This window comes from Hemitrygon akajei, chromosome 9 (assembly GCF_048418815.1).
Source record: "Hemitrygon akajei chromosome 9, sHemAka1.3, whole genome shotgun sequence".
In the NCBI taxonomy this organism is placed as follows: domain Eukaryota; kingdom Metazoa; phylum Chordata; class Chondrichthyes; order Myliobatiformes; family Dasyatidae; genus Hemitrygon; species Hemitrygon akajei.
This window is the reverse complement of record NC_133132.1, coordinates 2974304-2993146: the sequence shown is the minus strand read 5'-3', so window position 1 is coordinate 2993146 and position 18843 is coordinate 2974304. Positions and strand designations below refer to the sequence as shown.

Sequence of the window (18843 nt, the reverse complement as noted above, 5' to 3'; positions counted from 1 at the left end):
GGCTCTGGGATCAGTAGGTGAAGGGGAGATGGGCTCTGGGTTCAGTAGCTGAAGGGCTGATGGGCTCTGGTATCAGTAGGTGAAGGGGAGATGGGCTCTGGGATCTATAGGTGAAGGGGAGGGTTCTGGGATCAGTAGGGGAAGGGCAAATGGGCTCTGGGATCAGTAGGTGAAGGTGAGATTGGCTCTGGGATCAGTAGGTGAAGGGCAGATGGACTCTGGGATCAGTAGGTGAAAGGGAGATGGGCTCTGGGATCAGTAGGTGAAGGGCTGATGGGCTCTGGGATCAGTAGGTGAAGGGCAGATGGGCTCTGGGATCAGTAGGTGAAGGGGAGATGGGCTCTGGGATCAGTAGGTGAAGGGGAGATGGGCTCTGGGATCAGTAGGTGAAGGGCTGATGGGCTCTGGGATTAGTGGGTGAAGGGGAGATGGGCTCTGGGATCAGTAGGTGAAGAGAGATGGGATCTGGGATTAGTGGGTGAAGGGGAGATGGGCTCTGGGATCAGTAGGTGAAGGGCTGATGGGCTCTGGGATCAGTAGGTGAAGGGGAGATGGGCTCTGGAATCAGTAGGTGAAGGGGAGATGGGCTCTGGGATCAGTAGTTGAAGGGCTGATGGGCTCTGGGATCAGTAGGTGAAGGGGAGATGGGCTCTGGGATCAGTAGGTGAAGGGCTGATGGGCTCTGGGATCATTAGGTGAAGGGCAGATGGGCTCTGGTATCAGTAGGTGAATGGGAGATGGGCTCTGGGATCAGTAGGTGAAGGGCTGATGGGCTCTGGGATCAGTAGGTGAAGGGCTGATGGTCTCTGGGATCAGTAGGTGAAGGGCTGATGGGCTCTGGGATCAGTAGGTGAAGGGGAGATGGGCTCTGGGATTAGTAGGTGAAGTGCTGATGGGCTCTGGGATCAGTACGTGAAGGGCTGATGGGCTCTGGGATCTGTAGGTGAAGGGCTGATGGGCTCTATGATCAGTACGTGAAGGGGTGATGGGCTCTGGGATCAGTAGGTGAAGGGCTGATGGGCTCTATGATCAGTAGGTGAAGGGGAGTTGGGCTCTGGGATCAGTAGGCGAAGGGCTGATGGGCTCTGGGATCAGTAGGTGAAGGGGAGATGGGCTCTGGGATCAGTAGGTGAAGGGGAGATGGGCTCTGGGATCAGTAGGTGAAGGGCTGATGGGCTCTGGGATCAGTAGGTGAAGGGGAGATGGGCTCCGGGATAAGTAGGTGAAGGGCTGATGGGCTCTGCGATCAGTAGGTGAAGGGCTGATAGGCTCTGGGATCAGTAGGTGAAGGGCTGATGGGCTCTGGGATCTGTAGGTGAAGGGCTGATGGGCTCTGGGATCAGTAGGTGAAGGGGAGATGGGCTCTTGGATCAGTAGCTGAAGGTCTGATGGGCTCTGGGATCAGTAGGTGAAGGGCTGATGGGCTCTGGGATCAGTAGGTGAAGGGCTGATGGGCTCTTGGATCAGTAGCTGAAGGTCTGATGGGCTCTGGGATCAGTAGGTGAAGGGCTGATGGGCTCTGGGATCAGTAGGTGAAGGGCTGATGGGCTCTGGGATCAGTAGGTGAAGGGGAGATGGGCTCTGGGATCAGTAGGTGAAGGGGAGATGGGCTCTGGGATCAGTAGGTGAAGTGCTGATGGGTTCTGGGATCAGTAGGTGAAGGGGAGAGGGCCTCTGGGATCAGTAGGTGAAGGGCTGATTGTCTCTGGGATCAGTAGGTGACGGGGAGATGGGCTCAGGGATCAGTGGGTTAAGGGGAGATGGGCTCTGGGATCTGTGGGTGAAGGGGAGATGGGCTCTGGGATCAGTAGGTGAAGGGGAGATGGGCTCTGGGATCCGTGGGTGAAGGGGAGATGGGCTCTGGGATCAGTAGGTTAAGGGGAGATGGGCTCTGGGATCAGTAGGTGAAGGGGAGATGGGCTCTGGGATCAGTAGGTGAAGGGCTGATGGGCTCTGGGATCAGTAGGTGAAGGGGAGATGGGCTCCGGGATAAGTAGGTGAAGGGCTGATGGGCTCTGGGATCAGTAGGTGAAGGGCTGATGGGCTCTGGGATCAGTAGGTGAAGGGCTGATGGGCTCTGGGATCTGTAGGTGAAGGGCTGATGGGCTCTGGGATCAGTAGGTGAAGGGGAGATGGGCTCTTGGATCAGTAGCTGAAGGTCTGATGGGCTCTGGGATCAGTAGGTGAAGGGGAGATGGGCTCTGGGATCAGTAGGTGAAGTGCTGATGTGTTCTGGGATCAGTAGGTGAAGGGGAGAGGGGCTCTGGGATCAGTAGGTGAAGGGCTGATGGGCTCTGGGATCAGTAGGTGACGGGGAGATGGGCTCAGGGATCAGTGGGTTAAGGGGAGATGGGCTCTGGGATCCGTGGGTGAAGGGGAGATGGGCTCTGGGATCAGTAGGTGAAGGGGAGATGGGCTCTCGGATCAGTAGGTGAAGGGGAGATGGGCTCTGGGATCAGTATGTGAAGTGCTGATGGGCTCTGGGATCAGTAGGTGAAGGGAGATGGGCTCTGGGATCAGTAGGTGAAGGGGAGATGGGCTCTGGGATCAGTCGGTGAAGGGGAGATAGGCTCTGGGATCAGTAAGTGAAGGGGAGATGGGCTCTGGGATCAGTAGGTGAAGGGCTGATAGGCTCTGGGATCAGTAACTGAAGGGGGGATGCGCTCTGGGATCAGTAGGTGAAGGGGAGATGGGCTCTGGGAACAGTAGGTGAAGGGCTGCTGGGCTCTGGGATCAGTAGGTGAAGGGCTGATGGGTTCTGGGATCAGGAGGTGAAGGGGAGATGGGCTCTTGGATCAGTAGGTGAAGGGCTGATGGGCTCTGGGATCAGTAGGTGAAGGGCTGATGGGCTCTGGAATCGGTAGGTGAAGGGCTGATGGGCTCTGGGATCAGTAGGTGAAGGGATGATGGGCTCTGGGATCAGTAGGTGAAGGGCTGATGGGCTCTGGGATCAGTAGGTGAAGGGCTGATGGACTCTGGGATCGGTAGGTGAAGGGCTGATGGGCTCTTGAATCAGTAGGTGAAGGGATGATGGGCTCTGGGATCAGTAGGTGAAGGGCTGATGGGCTCTGGGATCAGTAGGTGAAGGTCTGATGGTCTCTGGGATCAGTAGCTGAAGGGCTGATGGGCTCTGGGATCAGTAGGAGAAGGGATGATGGGCTCAGGGATCAGTAGGTGAAGGGGAGATGGGCTCTGGGATCAGTAGGTGAAGGGGAGATGGGCTCTGGGATAAGTAGGTGATGGGGAGATGGGCTCTGGGATCAGTAGGTGAAGGTGAGAATGGCTCTGGGATCAGTAGGTGAAGGGGAGATGGGCTCTGGGATCAGTAGGTGAAGGGAGATGGGCTCTGGGATTAGTGGGTGAAGGGGAGATGGGCTCTGGGATCAGTAGGTGAATGGGAGATGGGCTCTGGGTTCAGTAGCTGAAGGGCTGATGGGCTCTGGGATCAGTAGGTGAAGGGGAGATGGGCTCTGGGATCTGTAGGTGAAGGGGAGGGTTCTGGGATCAGTAAGGGAAGGGCAAATGGGCTCTGGGATCAGTAGGTGAAGGTGAGATTGGCTCTGGGATCAGTAGGTGAAGGGCAGATGGACTCTGGGATCAGTAGGTGAAAGGGAGATGGGCTCTGGGATCAGTAGGTGAAGGGCTGATGGGCTCTGGGATCAGTAGGTGAAGGGCAGATGGGCTCTGGGATCAGTAGGTGAAGGGGAGATGGGCTCTGGGATCAGTAGGTGAAGGGGAGATGGGCTCTGGGATCAGTAGGTGAAGGGCTGATGGGCTCTGGGATTAGTGGGTGAAGGGGAGATGGGCTCTGGGATCAGTAGGAGAAGGGATGATGGGCTCTGGGATCAGTAGGTGAAGGGGAGATGGGCTCTGGGATCAATAGGTGATGGGCTGATGGGCTCTGGGATCAGTAGGTGAAGGGCTGATGGGCTCTGGAATCGGTAGGTGAAGGGATGATGGGCTCTGGGATCAGTAGGTGAAGGGGAGATGGGCTCTGGGATCAGTAGGTGAAGGGCTGATGGGCTCTGGGATCAGTAGGTGAAGGGGAGATGGGCTCCGGGATAAGTAGGTGAAGGGCTGATGGGCTCTGGGATCAGTAGGTGAAGGGCTGATGGGCTCTGGGATCAGTAGGTGAAGGGCTGATGGGCTCTGGGATCTGTAGGTGAAGGGCTGATGGGCTCTGGGATCAGTAGGTGAAGGGGAGATGGGCTCTTGGATCAGTAGCTGAAGGTCTGATGGGCTCTGGGATCAGTAGGTGAAGGGGAGATGGGCTCTGGGATCAGTAGGTGAAGTGCTGATGTGTTCTGGGATCAGTAGGTGAAGGGGAGAGGGGCTCTGGGATCAGTAGGTGAAGGGCTGATGGGCTCTGGGATCAGTAGGTGACGGGGAGATGGGCTCAGGGATCAGTGGGTTAAGGGGAGATGGGCTCTGGGATCCGTGGGTGAAGGGGAGATGGGCTCTGGGATCAGTAGGTGAAGGGGAGATGGGCTCTCGGATCAGTAGGTGAAGGGGAGATGGGCTCTGGGATCAGTATGTGAAGTGCTGATGGGCTCTGGGATCAGTAGGTGAAGGGAGATGGGCTCTGGGATCAGTAGGTGAAGGGGAGATGGGCTCTGGGATCAGTCGGTGAAGGGGAGATAGGCTCTGGGATCAGTAAGTGAAGGGGAGATGGGCTCTGGGATCAGTAGGTGAAGGGCTGATAGGCTCTGGGATCAGTAACTGAAGGGGGGATGCGCTCTGGGATCAGTAGGTGAAGGGGAGATGGGCTCTGGGAACAGTAGGTGAAGGGCTGCTGGGCTCTGGGATCAGTAGGTGAAGGGCTGATGGGTTCTGGGATCAGGAGGTGAAGGGGAGATGGGCTCTTGGATCAGTAGGTGAAGGGCTGATGGGCTCTGGGATCAGTAGGTGAAGGGCTGATGGGCTCTGGAATCGGTAGGTGAAGGGCTGATGGGCTCTGGGATCAGTAGGTGAAGGGATGATGGGCTCTGGGATCAGTAGGTGAAGGGCTGATGGGCTCTGGGATCAGTAGGTGAAGGGCTGATGGACTCTGGGATCGGTAGGTGAAGGGCTGATGGGCTCTTGAATCAGTAGGTGAAGGGATGATGGGCTCTGGGATCAGTAGGTGAAGGGCTGATGGGCTCTGGGATCAGTAGGTGAAGGTCTGATGGTCTCTGGGATCAGTAGGTGAAGGGCTGATGGGCTCTGGGATCAGTAGGAGAAGGGATGATGGGCTCAGGGATCAGTAGGTGAAGGGGAGATGGGCTCTGGGATCAGTAGGTGAAGGGGAGATGGGCTCTGGGATAAGTAGGTGATGGGGAGATGGGCTCTGGGATCAGTAGGTGAAGGTGAGAATGGCTCTGGGATCAGTAGGTGAAGGGGAGATGGGCTCTGGGATCAGTAGGTGAAGGGAGATGGGCTCTGGGATTAGTGGGTGAAGGGGAGATGGGCTCTGGGATCAGTAGGTGAATGGGAGATGGGCTCTGGGTTCAGTAGCTGAAGGGCTGATGGGCTCTGGGATCAGTAGGTGAAGGGGAGATGGGCTCTGGGATCTGTAGGTGAAGGGGAGGGTTCTGGGATCAGTAAGGGAAGGGCAAATGGGCTCTGGGATCAGTAGGTGAAGGTGAGATTGGCTCTGGGATCAGTAGGTGAAGGGCAGATGGACTCTGGGATCAGTAGGTGAAAGGGAGATGGGCTCTGGGATCAGTAGGTGAAGGGCTGATGGGCTCTGGGATCAGTAGGTGAAGGGCAGATGGGCTCTGGGATCAGTAGGTGAAGGGGAGATGGGCTCTGGGATCAGTAGGTGAAGGGGAGATGGGCTCTGGGATCAGTAGGTGAAGGGCTGATGGGCTCTGGGATTAGTGGGTGAAGGGGAGATGGGCTCTGGGATCAGTAGGAGAAGGGATGATGGGCTCTGGGATCAGTAGGTGAAGGGGAGATGGGCTCTGGGATCAATAGGTGATGGGCTGATGGGCTCTGGGATCAGTAGGTGAAGGGCTGATGGGCTCTGGAATCGGTAGGTGAAGGGATGATGGGCTCTGGGATCAGTAGGTGAAGGGGAGATGGGCTCTGGGATCAGTAGGTGAAGGGCTGATGGGCTCTGGGATCAGTAGGTGAAGGGCTGATGGACTCTGGGATCGGTAGGTGAAGGGCTGATGGGCTCTTGAATCAGTAGGTGAAGGGATGATGGGCTCTGGGATCAGTAGGTGAAGGGCTGATGGGCTCTGGGATCAGTAGGTGAAGGTCTGATGGTCTCTGGGATCAGTAGGTGAAGGGCTGATGGGCTCTGGGATCAGTAGGAGAAGGGATGATGGGCTCTGGGATCAGTAGGTGAAGGGGAGATGGGCTCTGGGATCAGTTGGTGATGGGCTGATGTGCTCTGGGATCAGTAGGTGAAGGGCTGATGGGCTCTGGGATCAGTAGGAGAAGGGATGATGGGCTCTGGGATCAGTAGGTGAAGGGGAGATGGGCTCTGGGATCAGTAAGTGAAGGGGAGATGGGCTCCGGGATAAGTAGGTGAAGGGCTGATGGGCTCTGGGATCAGTAGGTGAAGGGCTGATGGGCTCTGGGATCAGTAGGTGAAGGGCTGATGGGCTCTGGGATCTGTAGGTGAAGGGCTGATGGGCTCTGGGATCAGTAGGTAAAGGGGAGATGGGCTCTTGGATCAGTAGCTGAAGGTCTGATGGGCTCTGGGATCAGTAGGTGAAGGGGAGATGGGCTCTGGGATCAGTAGGTGAAGTGCTGATGTGTTCTGGGATCAGTAGGTGAAGGGGAGAGGGGCTCTGGGATCAGTAGGTGAAGGGCTGATGGGCTCTGGGATCAGTAGGTGACGGGGAGATGGGCTCAGGGATCAGTGGGTTAAGGGGAGATGGGCTCTGGGATCAGTAGGTGAAGGGGAGATGGGCTCTGGGATCAGTAGGTGAAGGGGAGATGGGCTCTGGGATCAGTATGTGAAGTGCTGATGGGCTCTGGGATCAGTAGGTGAAGGGAGATGGGCTCTGGGATCAGTAGGTGAAGGGGAGATGGGCTCTGGGATCAGTCGGTGAAGGGGAGATAGGCTCTGGGATCAGTAAGTGAAGGGGAGATGGGCTCTGGGATCAGTAGGTGAAGGGCTGATGGGCTCTGGGATCAGTAACTGAAGGGGGGATGCGCTCTGGGATCAGTAGGTGAAGGGGAGATGGGCTCTGGGAACAGTAGGTGAAGGGGAGATGGGCTCTGGGATCAGTAGGTGAAGGGCTGCTGGGCTCTGGGATCAGTAGGTGAAGGGCTGATGGGTTCTGGGATCAGGAGGTGAAGGGGAGATGGGCTCTTGGATCAGTAGGTGAAGGGCTGATGGGCTCTGGGATCAGTAGGTGAAGGGCTGATGGGCTCTGGAATCGGTAGGTGAAGGGCTGATGGGCTCTGGGATCAGTAGGTGAAGGGATGATGGGCTCTGGGATCAGTAGGTGAAGGGCTGATGGGCTCTGGGATCAGTAGGTGAAGGGCTGATGGACTCTGGGATCGGTAGGTGAAGGGCTGATGGGCTCTTGAATCAGTAGGTGAAGGGATGATGGGCTCTGGGATCAGTAGGTGAAGGGCTGATGGGCTCTGGGATCAGTAGGTGAAGGTCTGATGGTCTCTGGGATCAGTAGGTGAAGGGCTGATGGGCTCTGGGATCAGTAGGAGAAGGGATGATGGGCTCTGGGATCAGTAGGTGAAGGGGAGATGGGCTCTGGGATCAGTAGGTGATGGGCTGATGGGCTCTGGGATCAGTAGGTGAAGGGCTGATGGGCTCTGGGATCAGTAGGAGAAGGGATGATGGGCTCTGGGATCAGTAGGTGAAGGGGAGATGGGCTCTGGGATCAGTAGGTGAAGGGGAGATGGGCTCTGGGATAAGTAGGTGATGGGGAGATGGGCTCTGGGATCAGTAGGTGAAGGTGAGATTGGCTCTGGGATCAGTAGGTGAAGGGGAGATGGGCTCTGGGATCAGTAGGTGAAGGGAGATGGGCTCTGGGATTAGTGGGTGAAGGGGAGATGGGCTCTGGGATCAGTAGGTGAAGGGGAGATGGGCTCTGGGTTCAGTAGCTGAAGGGCTGATGGGCTCTGGGATCAGTAGGTGAAGGGGAGATGGGCTCTGGGATCTGTAGGTGAAGGGGAGGGTTCTGGGATCAGTAGGGGAAGGGCAAATGGGCTCTGGGATCAGTAGGTGAAGGTGAGATTGGCTCTGGGATCAGTAGGTGAAGGGCAGATGGACTCTGGGATCAGTAGGTGAAAGGGAGATGGGCTCTGGGATCAGTAGGTGAAGGGCTGATGGGCTCTGGGATCAGTAGGTGAAGGGCAGATGGGCTCTGGGATCAGTAGGTGAAGGGGAGATGGGCTCTGGGATCAGTAGGTGAAGGGGAGATGGGCTCTGGGATCAGTAGGTGAAGGGCTGATGGGCTCTGGGATTAGTGGGTGAAGGGGAGATGGGCTCTGGGATCAGTAGGTGAAGGGAGATGGGCTCTGGGATTAGTGGGTGAAGGGGAGATGGGCTCTGGGATCAGTAGGTGAAGGGCTGATGGGCTCTGGGATCAGTAGGTGAAGGGGAGATGGGCTCTGGAATCAGTAGGTGAAGGGGAGATGGGCTCTGGGATCAGTAGTTGAAGGGCTGATGGGATCTGGGATCAGTAGGTGAAGGGGAGATGGGCTCTGGGATCAGTAGGTGAAGGGCTGATGGGCTCTGGGATCATTAGGTGAAGGGCAGATGGGCTCTGGTATCAGTAGGTGAATGGGAGATGGGCTCTGGGATCAGTAGGTGAAGGGCTGATGGGCTCTGGGATCAGTAGGTGAAGGGCTGATGGTCTCTGGGATCAGTAGGTGAAGGGCTGATGGGCTCTGGGATCAGTAGGTGAAGGGGAGATGGGCTCTGGGATCAGTACGTGAAGGGGAGATGGGCTCTGGGATCAGTAGGTGAAGGGCTGATGGGCTCTGGGATCAGTAGGTGAAGGGGAGATGGGCTCTGGGATCAGTAGGTGAAGGGCTGATGTGCTCTGGGATCAGTAGGTGAAGGTGAGATGGGCTCTGGGATCAGTAGGTGAAGGGCTGATGGGCTCTGGGATCAGTAGGTGGAGGAGATGGGCTCTGGAATCAGTAGGTGAAAGGGAGATGGGCTCTGGGATCAGTAGGTGAAGGGCTGATGGGCTCTGGGATCAGTAGGTGGAGGAGATGGGCTCTGGGATCAGTAGGTGAAAAGGAGTTAGGCTCTGTGTATGGATCAGCAAGTGAAATTAAGAGATTGTAGCCATTAGAGATACTTGGTTGCGGGAGGGGTAGGACTGGAAGATCAATGTCCTGATGTCGATGGTTTTAGATGCGATGAAGTAGGTTAATGAGGAGGAGGTAATGGAGGCAACAGTTAGGGTAGTCGAGTGCTCAGTTTGCAATATGTGGGAAGTCAGGGCGAGCACTGTTGTCCCTGATGACTACACCTGCAAAAGTGCTATCATGTTTGCTGTTGTGTGCTGGGGCAGCAGGCTGAGGGTAGCAGAGACCAACAGAATCAACAACCTCATTCGTAAGGCCAGTGATGTTGTGGGGGTGGAACTGGACTCTCTGACGGTGGTGTCTGAAAAGAGGATGCTGTCCAAGTTGCATGCTATCTTGGACAATGTCTCCCATCCACTCCATAACGTACTGGTTAGGCATTCAGCCAGAGACTCATTCCACCGAGTCTCAGCCATTCAGCCAGAGACTCATTCCACCGAGATGTAACTCTGAGCATCATAGGAAGTCATTCCTACCTGTGGCCCTCAAACTTTACAACTCCTCCCTCGGAGTGTCAGACACCCTGTGCCAATAGGCTGGTCCTGGACTTATTTTTCCACTTGACATGATTAACTTATTATTATTTATGGTTTTATGTTGCTATATTTCTTCGCTATTCTTGGTGCGGCTGTAACAAAACCCAATTTCCCTCGGGATCAATAAAGTATGTCTGTCTGTCTGTCAGCTGCAGCTTCTGCCAAACCGAGTTAGGGAACTGGAGATGGATGAACTTCGGATCATTTGCGAGGCAGAGGCAATAATAAACAGGAGTTACCGGTGGACAGGACCTCCAGGGTTGCAATCTCAGGGTTGCTACCTGTGCCACGTGCTAGTGTGGACAGAATTAGGAAGATAATGCAGCTGAATATGTGGCTAAGGAGTTGGTGCAGGAGGGAGGGCTTCATGTTTCTGGACAATTGGGCCTTGCTCCAGGGAAGGTGGGACCTGTTCCGACGGGACAGTTTGCACCTGAACTGGAGGGGTACTAACATCCTTGTGGGAAGGTTTGCTAGTGCTGTTCCTGGGGGTTGAAGCTAGATTTGCAGGGGGAGGGGAACCAGAGTGTTAGAGCAGATAGTGAGGTGGAGGAGGATAAAGGTCATGCGAGAACTGCAAGTATAGTGCATGGAGTAAAGCCAGATCTAACATATAAAGAGGCTTTGAGGAAAGAGCAGCAGAATAAAGGGTGTAAAGGTAGTAAGGTAGAAGGGCTAAAGTGTGTGTACTTCAATGCAAGAAGCATCAGGAACAAAGGTGATGAACTGAGAGCTTGGACACATACATGGAATGATGATGTAGTGGCCATTGCAGAGACTTGGCTGGCACCAGGGCAGGAATGGATTCTCAATATTCCTGGATTTCAGTGCTTTTAAAGGGATAGAGAGGGGGGAAAAGGGGAGGAGGGGTGGCATTACTGGTCAGGGATACTATTACAGCTGCAGAAAGGGTGGGTAATGTAGCAGGATCCTCTTTTGAGTCAGTATGGGTGGAAGTCAGGAACAGGAAGGGAGCAGTTACTCTACTGGGGGTATTCTATAGGCCCCCTGGTAGCAGCAGAGATACCGAGGAGCAGATTGGGAGGCAGATTTTGGAAAGGTGCAAAAATAATAGGGTTGTTATCATGGGTGACTTTAACTTCCCTAATATTGATTGGCACCTGATTAGTTCCAATGGTTTAGACGGGGCAGAGTTTGTCAAGTGCGCCCAGGATGGATTCCTGTCACGGTATGTTGACAGGCCGACCTGGGGGAATATAACCATATAACCATATAACAATTACAGCACGGAAACAGGCAATCTTGGCCCTTCTAGTCTGTGCCGAACGCTTACTCTCACCTAGTCCCACCGACCTGCACTCAGCCCATAACCCTCCATTCCTTTCCTGTCCATATACCTATCCAATTTTTTAAAATGACAATATCGAACCTGCCTCTACCACTTCTACTGGAAGCTCGTTCCACAGAGGTACCACTCTCTGAGTAAAGAAGTACCCTCTCGTGTTACCCCTAAACTTTTGCCCCTTAACTCTCAACTCATGTCCTCTTGTTTGAATCTCCCATACTCTCAATGGAAAAAGCCTATCCACGTCAACTCTATCTATCCCCTTCATAATTTTAAATACCTCTATCAAGTCCCCCCTCAACCTTCTACACTCCAAAGAATAAAGACCTAACTTGTTTAACCTTTCCCTGTAACTTAGGTGCTGAAACCCAGGTAACATTCTAGTAAATCTTCTCTGTACTCTCTCTACTTTGTTGACATCTGTCCTATAATTCGGTGACCAGAGCTGTACACAATATTCCAAATTTGGCCTCACCAACACCTTGTACAGTTTTAACGTTACATCCCAACTCCTATACTCAATGCTCTGATTTATAAAGGCCAGCATACCAAAAGCTTTCTTCACCACCCTATCCACATGAGATTTCACCTTCAGGGAACTATGCACCATTATTCCTAGATCACTCTGTTCTACTCCATTCTTCAATGCCCTACCATTTACCATGTATGTCCTATTTTGATTAGTCCTACCAAAATGTAGCACCTCACATTTATCAGCATTAAACTCCATCTGCCATCTTTCAGCCCACTCTTCTAACTGGCCTAAATCTCTCTGCAAGCTTTGAAAACCTACTTCATTATCCACAATGCCACCTATCTTAGTATCATCTGCATACTTACTAATCCAATTTACCATCCCACCATCCAGATCATTAATGTATATGACAAACAGCATTGCCATACTAGATCTAGTATTAGGTAATGAACCGGGTCAGGTCACAGATCTCTCAGTGGGTGAGCATCTGGGGGACAGTGACCACTGCTCCCTGGCCTTTAGCATTATCATGGAAAAGGATAGAATCAGAGAGGACAGGAAAATTTTTAATTGGGGAAGGGCAAATTATGAGGCTATAAGGCACGAACTTGTGGGTGAGAATTGGGATGATGTTTTTGCAGGGAAATGTACTATGGACATGTGGTCACTGTTTAGGGATCTCTTGCAGGATGTTAGGGATAAATTTGTCCCAGTGAGGAAGAAAAAGAACGGTAGGGTGAAGGAACCATGGGTGACAAGTGAGGTGGAGAATCCAAACAGATGGAAGAAGGCAGCATACATGAGGTTTAGGAAGCAAGGATCAGATGAGTCTATTGAGGAATATAGGGTAGCAAGAAAGGAGCTTAAGAAGGGGCTGAGGACAGCAAGAAGGGGGCATGAGAAGGCCTTTGTGAGTAGGGTAAAGGAAAACCCAAAGGCATTCTTCAATTATGTGAAGAACAAAAGGATGACAGGAGTGAAGATAGGACTGAAAAGGTGGGAAGATGTGCCTGGAGGCTGTGGAAGTGAGCGAGGTCCTCAGTGAATACTTCTCTTCGGTATTCACCAATGAGAGGGAACTTGATGATGGTGAGGACAATATGAGTGAGGTTGATGTTCTGGAGCATGTTGATATTAAGGGAGTTGTTAAAATACATTAGGACGGATAAATCCCCGGGGCCCGACAGAATATTCCCCAAGCTGCTCCACGAGGCGAGGGAAGAGATTGCTGAACCTCTGGCTAGGATCTTTATGTCCTTGTTGTCCACGGGAATGGTACCGGAGGATTGGAGGGAGGCGAATGTTGTCCCCTTGTTCAAAAAAGGTAGTAGGGATAGTCTGGGTAATTATAGACCAGTGAGCCTTACGTCTGTGGTGGGAAAGCTGTTGGAAAAGATTCTTAGAGATAGAATCTATGGGCATTTGGAGAATCATGGTCTGATCAGGGACAGTCAACATGGCTTTGTGAAGGGCAGATCGTGTTTAACAAGCCTGATAGAGTTCTTTGAGAAGGTGACCAGGTATATAGATGAGGGTCGTGCAGTGGATGTGATCTACATGGATTTTAGTAAGGCATTTGACAAGGTACCATACGGTAAGCTTATTCAGAAAGTTAGAAGGCATGGGATCCAGGGAAGTTTGGCCAGGTGGATTCAGAATTGGCTTGCCTGCAGAAAGCAGAGGATCATGGTGGAGGGAGTACATTCGGATTGGAGGGTTGTGACTAGTGGTGTCCCACAAGGTTCGGTTCTGGGACCTCTAATTTTCGTGATTTTTATTAACGAACTGGATGTGGGGGTAGAAGGGTGGGTTGGCAAGTTTGCAGACGACTCAAAGGTTGGTGGTGTTGTGGATAGTGTTGAGGATTGTCGAAGACTGCAGAGAGGCATTGATAGGATGCAGAAGTGGGCTGAGAAGTGGCAGATAGAGTTCAACCCGGAGAAGTGTGAGGTGGTACGCTTTGGAAGGACAAACTCCAAGACAGAGTACAAAGTAAATGACAGGATACTTGGTAGCGTGGAGGAGCAGAGGGATCTGGGGGTATATGTCCACAGATCCCTGAAAGTTGCCTCACAGGTAGATAGGGTAGTTAAGAAAGCTTATGTGGTGTTAACTTTCATAAGTCGAGGGACAGAGTTTAAGAGTTGCGGGGTAATGATGCAGCTCTATAAAACTCTGGTTAGGCCACACTTGGAGTACTGTATCCAGTTCTGGCCGCCTCACTATAGGAAGGATGTGGAAGCATTGGAAAGGGTACAGAGAGATTTACCAGGATGCTGCCTGGTTTAGAAAGTATGCATTATGATCAGAGATTAAGGGAGCTAGGGCTTTACTCTCTGGAGAGAAGGAGGATGAGAGGAGACATGATAGAGGCGTACAAGATATTAAGAGGAATAGATAGAGTGGACAGCCAGCGCCTCTTCCCCAAGGCACCACTGCTCAGTACAAGAGGACATGGCTTTAAGGTAAGGGGAGGGAAGTTCAAGGGGGATATTAGAGGAAGGTTTTTTACTCAGAGAGTGGTTGGTGCGTGGAATGCACTGCCTGAGTCAGTGGTGGAGGCAGATACACTAGTGAAATTTAAGAGACTACTAGTCAGGTATATGGAGGAATTTAAGGTGGAGGGTTATATGGGAGGCAGGGTTTAAGGGTCGGCACAACATTGTGGGCCGAATGGCCTGTACTGTGCTGTATTGTTCTTTGTTCTTTGAAGTGGGAGGGGTGGCCTGGAAAACTTTCCAGTCAAGGAAAATATCAGACAACAGACTGGAGAGCTGGTCCACTGAAGCTATGCATGTGGTACTGAGGAATAAGAAAGGTATGACTCATTAATGGGGCCATATTACAGTCCACCCAGCAGCCGAGCGATTTAGAGGAACAAATTTGCAGCGAGATCGCAAACGGTTAAAAAAAACATCAGGTTGTGACAGCAGGTGATTTTAACTTTCCACACACTGACTGGGACTCCCAGACTGTCGAAGAACTGGATGGGATAGAGTTTGTCAAATGTGTTCGGGAAAGTTTCCTTCATCAATACAAAGAAGTCCCAATGAGAGAGTGTGTGATACTTGATCTGCTGGTAGGGAATGAGACAGGGCAGGTGGCAGAAGTTTGTGTGGGGGAACAATTTGCATGTTGTGACCACAATGCCATTAGTTTCAAGATAATTTTGGAGAAGGATAGATCAGGTCCTTGGGCTGAGATTCTGAATTGCAGAAAGACAAGTTTTGATGATACTGTATGAGAAAGAATCTGGCAAGAGTGGATTATGTTTTCTGGCAAAGGTGCACTTGTAAGTGGGAGGCCTTCAAAAGTGAAATTTGAGAGTATAGAGTTTGTATTTTCCTGTCAGAATAGAAGACAACGATAACAGGTTTAGGAACCTTGGTTTTTGAGAGATATCGATGTCCTGGTTAAGAGAAGGTGCGTAACAGGTATAGCCAGGAAGGAGCAAAGAAGGTGCTTATGGAGTTAAGAAGGAAATCAGGAAGGCTAAATAAAGGGATGAGGTTGCTGTCGCAGACAAGGTGAAGGAGAAGCCCAAGTGATTCCACAGAAACATCAAAAGCAAGAGACAAAATTGGTCCACTGGAAGATCAGAGTGATGATCTATGCATGGAGCTGAAAGGGATGGGGGAGATCTTAAATGGATTCTTTGCATCTGGATTTACTTGGGAGTCGGACACAGTTTATAGAAGTGAAGCAAAGCGGCAGTGAGGTCACGGACTGCATACAGATTACAGGAGGAGGTATTTGTTGTCCTGGGGCAAATTAGGGTGGATAAATCCCCAGGACCTGACAAGGTGTTCCCTTGGACCCTGTGGGATGTTAGCCCAGAAATTTGTGGGGTCCTAGCAGAGATATTTAAAATGTCCTTAGCCATGGGTGAGGCGCCGGATGATTGGAGGATAGCCAATGTTGTTCCATTGTTTAAGAAAGTCTCTAAGAATAAGCCATAAATTATAGACCGGTGAGCCTGAAATCAGTCGTGGGGAAGTTACTGGAAGGAACCCTAAGTGGTTGGATATGCAGTGGACAAAATGAGATTACCTTCATTTATTTGGGACACTGTGCTGCTTAATTGGGGCACGAGCCTGTTGCTGAACAGGTTCTAATTAGCATCAGCTGCATGCCATTACTCCATATTTCCAGCAAACAATTTTTAAATAGCCTCAGTTGCATGTGGCTGTGGTCAAAAAGCAGTATTTTTGTCACTAATGGCTGGCAAGAAATAAGCAGTAAGACAATTCAGAACCGTTTTGCTCACTGTGGTTTCAAGCATTCAGGCTTGGAAATGCCAGAAACAGCTGGGAGTGAAAATGAAATTATTTCACTGCTTCAACAATTTAGGGACTATGACGAATTTAAAGGTATCAACAATCATCTGGAATGTTGCAAGATTTGGAGGATGCAATCATCGAAAGGATTCTATGAAGCCACTAGGTCTCTGCACAGATTTTGTTCATTAATGTTCAATCATCAGGCCACGGCAGCGTGCACTGGAAGAATTCCTCTGTCGATAACTATTGGGAACTAACACACAGTTTTATCGTATTGTAGAGGTATTGGTAGTGTTCAATTTTGTTTGTATTTCATTTAAATACATCCATTTTCAGTCAGTTAAGCAGCAGTTTGTCTTTTTATATCTCTTTGGCTATTTCAATGAAGTTTCAGTGAAGTGGAGCAACTCCTTAATTGGGCTGAAATGACCTGGTCCCGATTGTCCCAATTAACTGGAATCCATAGTATAAGTATTTCAATAGACAGGGTCTGATTCGATCAACACAGTGGGTCACGTCTAAGCAGTCTTAGAGTTTCTTGAGGGAGTACCGGGGAAGTTGATGAAGGCAAGGCCATGGATGTTATCAGCAAGGCCTTTGACAAAGTTCCACGTGGGAGGTTGATCAAGAAAGTTCAGTCACTTGGCATTCAAGATGAGGTAATAAATTGGATTAGGCTTTGGCTGCACAGGAGAAGCCAGAGAGTGGAAGCAGAGGGCAACCAGGTTAGGGCTTCCTGGTGAGCCGCAGGGCAACGAGTGTGCTGTAGCAGAGTGATCTGGGAGTACGGGTCCATGATTCCTTCACACTGGCATTACAGGTAGACAGAGTTGTAAAGAAAATCACTGGCACATTGGCCTTCATAAATAAGCACTGAGTGAAGGAGTTGGGATGTTAGGTTGAGGTTGTATAAGACATTGGTGAGGCCTAATTTGGAATATTGTGTACAGTTTTGGTCACCTGTCTACAGGAAAGATTTCAATAAGATTGAAAGAATGCAGAGAAAACTTATGAGGATATTGCCAGGATTTGAGGATCTGCATTTCAGGGAAAGGTTAAATATATTAGTAATTTATTTCCTGGAGCACAGAGAATAAGGGGGATTTGACAGAGGGGTATAGATAGGGCAAATGCAAGCAGGCTTTTTCCATTGAGATTGGGTGGGACTGCAACAATAGGTTAAGGGTGAAAGGTGAAATGTTTTAGAGGAAGATGAGGGGAAATGTCTTCGCTTGGAGGGTGGTGAGAGTGCGGGACGAGCTGCTAGTGCGAGTGGTGAGTGTGGGGTACATGGATGGCAGGGATATGGGGGGCTGTGCTCTGAATACAGGTTGTTGGGTAGGCAGATTAATCATTTGGCCTGGACTAGATGGGCCAAATGGCCTGTTTCTGTGCCGTAGTGTTCTATGCCTGGAGTATGTCTGTTCGGCATTTCCTCCGAGGGGAAATGTTCCCTCCTCACTCACTCTTCAAAAGACCTTCCCTAATTCCTCACAAAGTCAATGGTCCCAGCTTCCCCGGGGTTTCCAGAGCAACACTGGGAGAGCTCAGTAGGTCAGGCAGCATCCGTGGAGGGGATAAACATTCACTGGTCTGGACTGTGACCTTTCATCAGGACCGGAAAGGAGCCAGAATAAATGGGTTGGTGGAGGAGAAGGAGCACAAGCTGTTCGGTGAGACCTGGTGAGAGAAGGAAGGTCGGAAGGGACAGGAAGCATAGAGCGGGAATGCTGTGGGAAGCTGGGAGGTGATAGGTGGTTCTCGTCGAAGGAGAGGACAGTGCACTGTGGAATAAAGGAAAGGATGTGGAGACCCGGAAGGAGGAAGGTGCAGGCTTTGCTGGGGGAGGGTAAAGAGAAGGGGGGGGGTGGTGGGAAACAGAGAGAGAAATTGGTGTAGGTGCAGTCAGGTTGGAGACGAGCGTGATAAAGTATGTGGTGCTGTTCCTCTGATCTGTGTCTAGCTTCAACTTGGCCGCCAAGGAGACCATGGGCAGGTACTTTTCAAACCTTCCTGGTCTTCATGCTGGGGCTGGGACTTTGATTCCAAGCGCCACCACCTCCTCACTGGAGGTTGGTCCCAGCTCTGGACACCCTTCACTGGAAACAGTCACCAGCGGTTACGAGCGGTCTGCTCATTCCGTGCCCCCGGGATGGTGAGCTGAGTGCAGCCCTGACAGGCTCCCTGTGTGGGGTCACCGTGGGTCCCAGACCCCTTCCCGTGCCCTGTGCAGGTAGGTCGTGTGGGGATAGCGGGACAACAGAACGGGCACCTTACCCCAGTGATGTTGTTGAATCGGGGATCTCCTAGCTTACTCCTCTGTGCGAATGCAAACTTAAAGGCTTCAGTAATCCGGTGATAGGTCAAAGCTTTCTGTGCCGACGTGGAAACGCTGTCCGAGCTGAAGTTATAACCTGTCAACAGAGGACGTGCTGTGAGTTAGTGCTGAAGAGACGGGGGCTAATTCTGTTTCACTGGCTGCTACAGGGCAGTTAACGGACAGCAGAAGGCCATTCAGGCCCTCTAATTCATTCTGCTGCTCAACTCAGCTATGGCTTTCCTGGTGGGACAGGCAGGGCAGGGTAATGGACAGAGACAGAGAGATGCTCCACGTCTGGGACCTTGGACAAAGACCTTTTCCAGAACCAGTGTCCGAGGAAGGTCAGTGGTGCCGGAGCACCAGGAAAGGATGGCGGGACAGAGGCAGGAGCCCCACCCCGGCTGATGGCAATCCAGACTGGTCTGTACCCAGACACTATCATGTGGGCAGCCTGTGACCTTTCACCCTGTCCTCGGAAACACAGGTAATCCCCCTTCAGGCAGCTCACTGATACCTCAGACGATTTGTCACCTGGTATTGATTCCGGGGCTCCAGGATACACCCCCCAGAGCTGAGAACTAAGGGAGAGGTCCCGTCAGATACACAAGTCTGGCTGTTGTAGGGGTCAGCCCACTGTACCAACACTG

The 18843-nt window shown here is 51.7% G+C and overlaps 1 protein-coding gene across 1 annotated transcript in view; it reads right to left on the bottom strand.

Annotated features, from left to right (window-relative positions):
• LOC140732859 (glutathione hydrolase 1 proenzyme-like) overlaps positions 1–18843 on the bottom strand; it is a 272182-nt gene that overhangs the window by 188986 nt on the left and 64353 nt on the right. The window contains exon 8 of the mRNA XM_073055491.1: positions 18154–18290. Coding sequence (XP_072911592.1) covers positions 18154–18290 — 137 coding nt within the window. The remainder of the gene's footprint in view (positions 1–18153; positions 18291–18843) is intronic.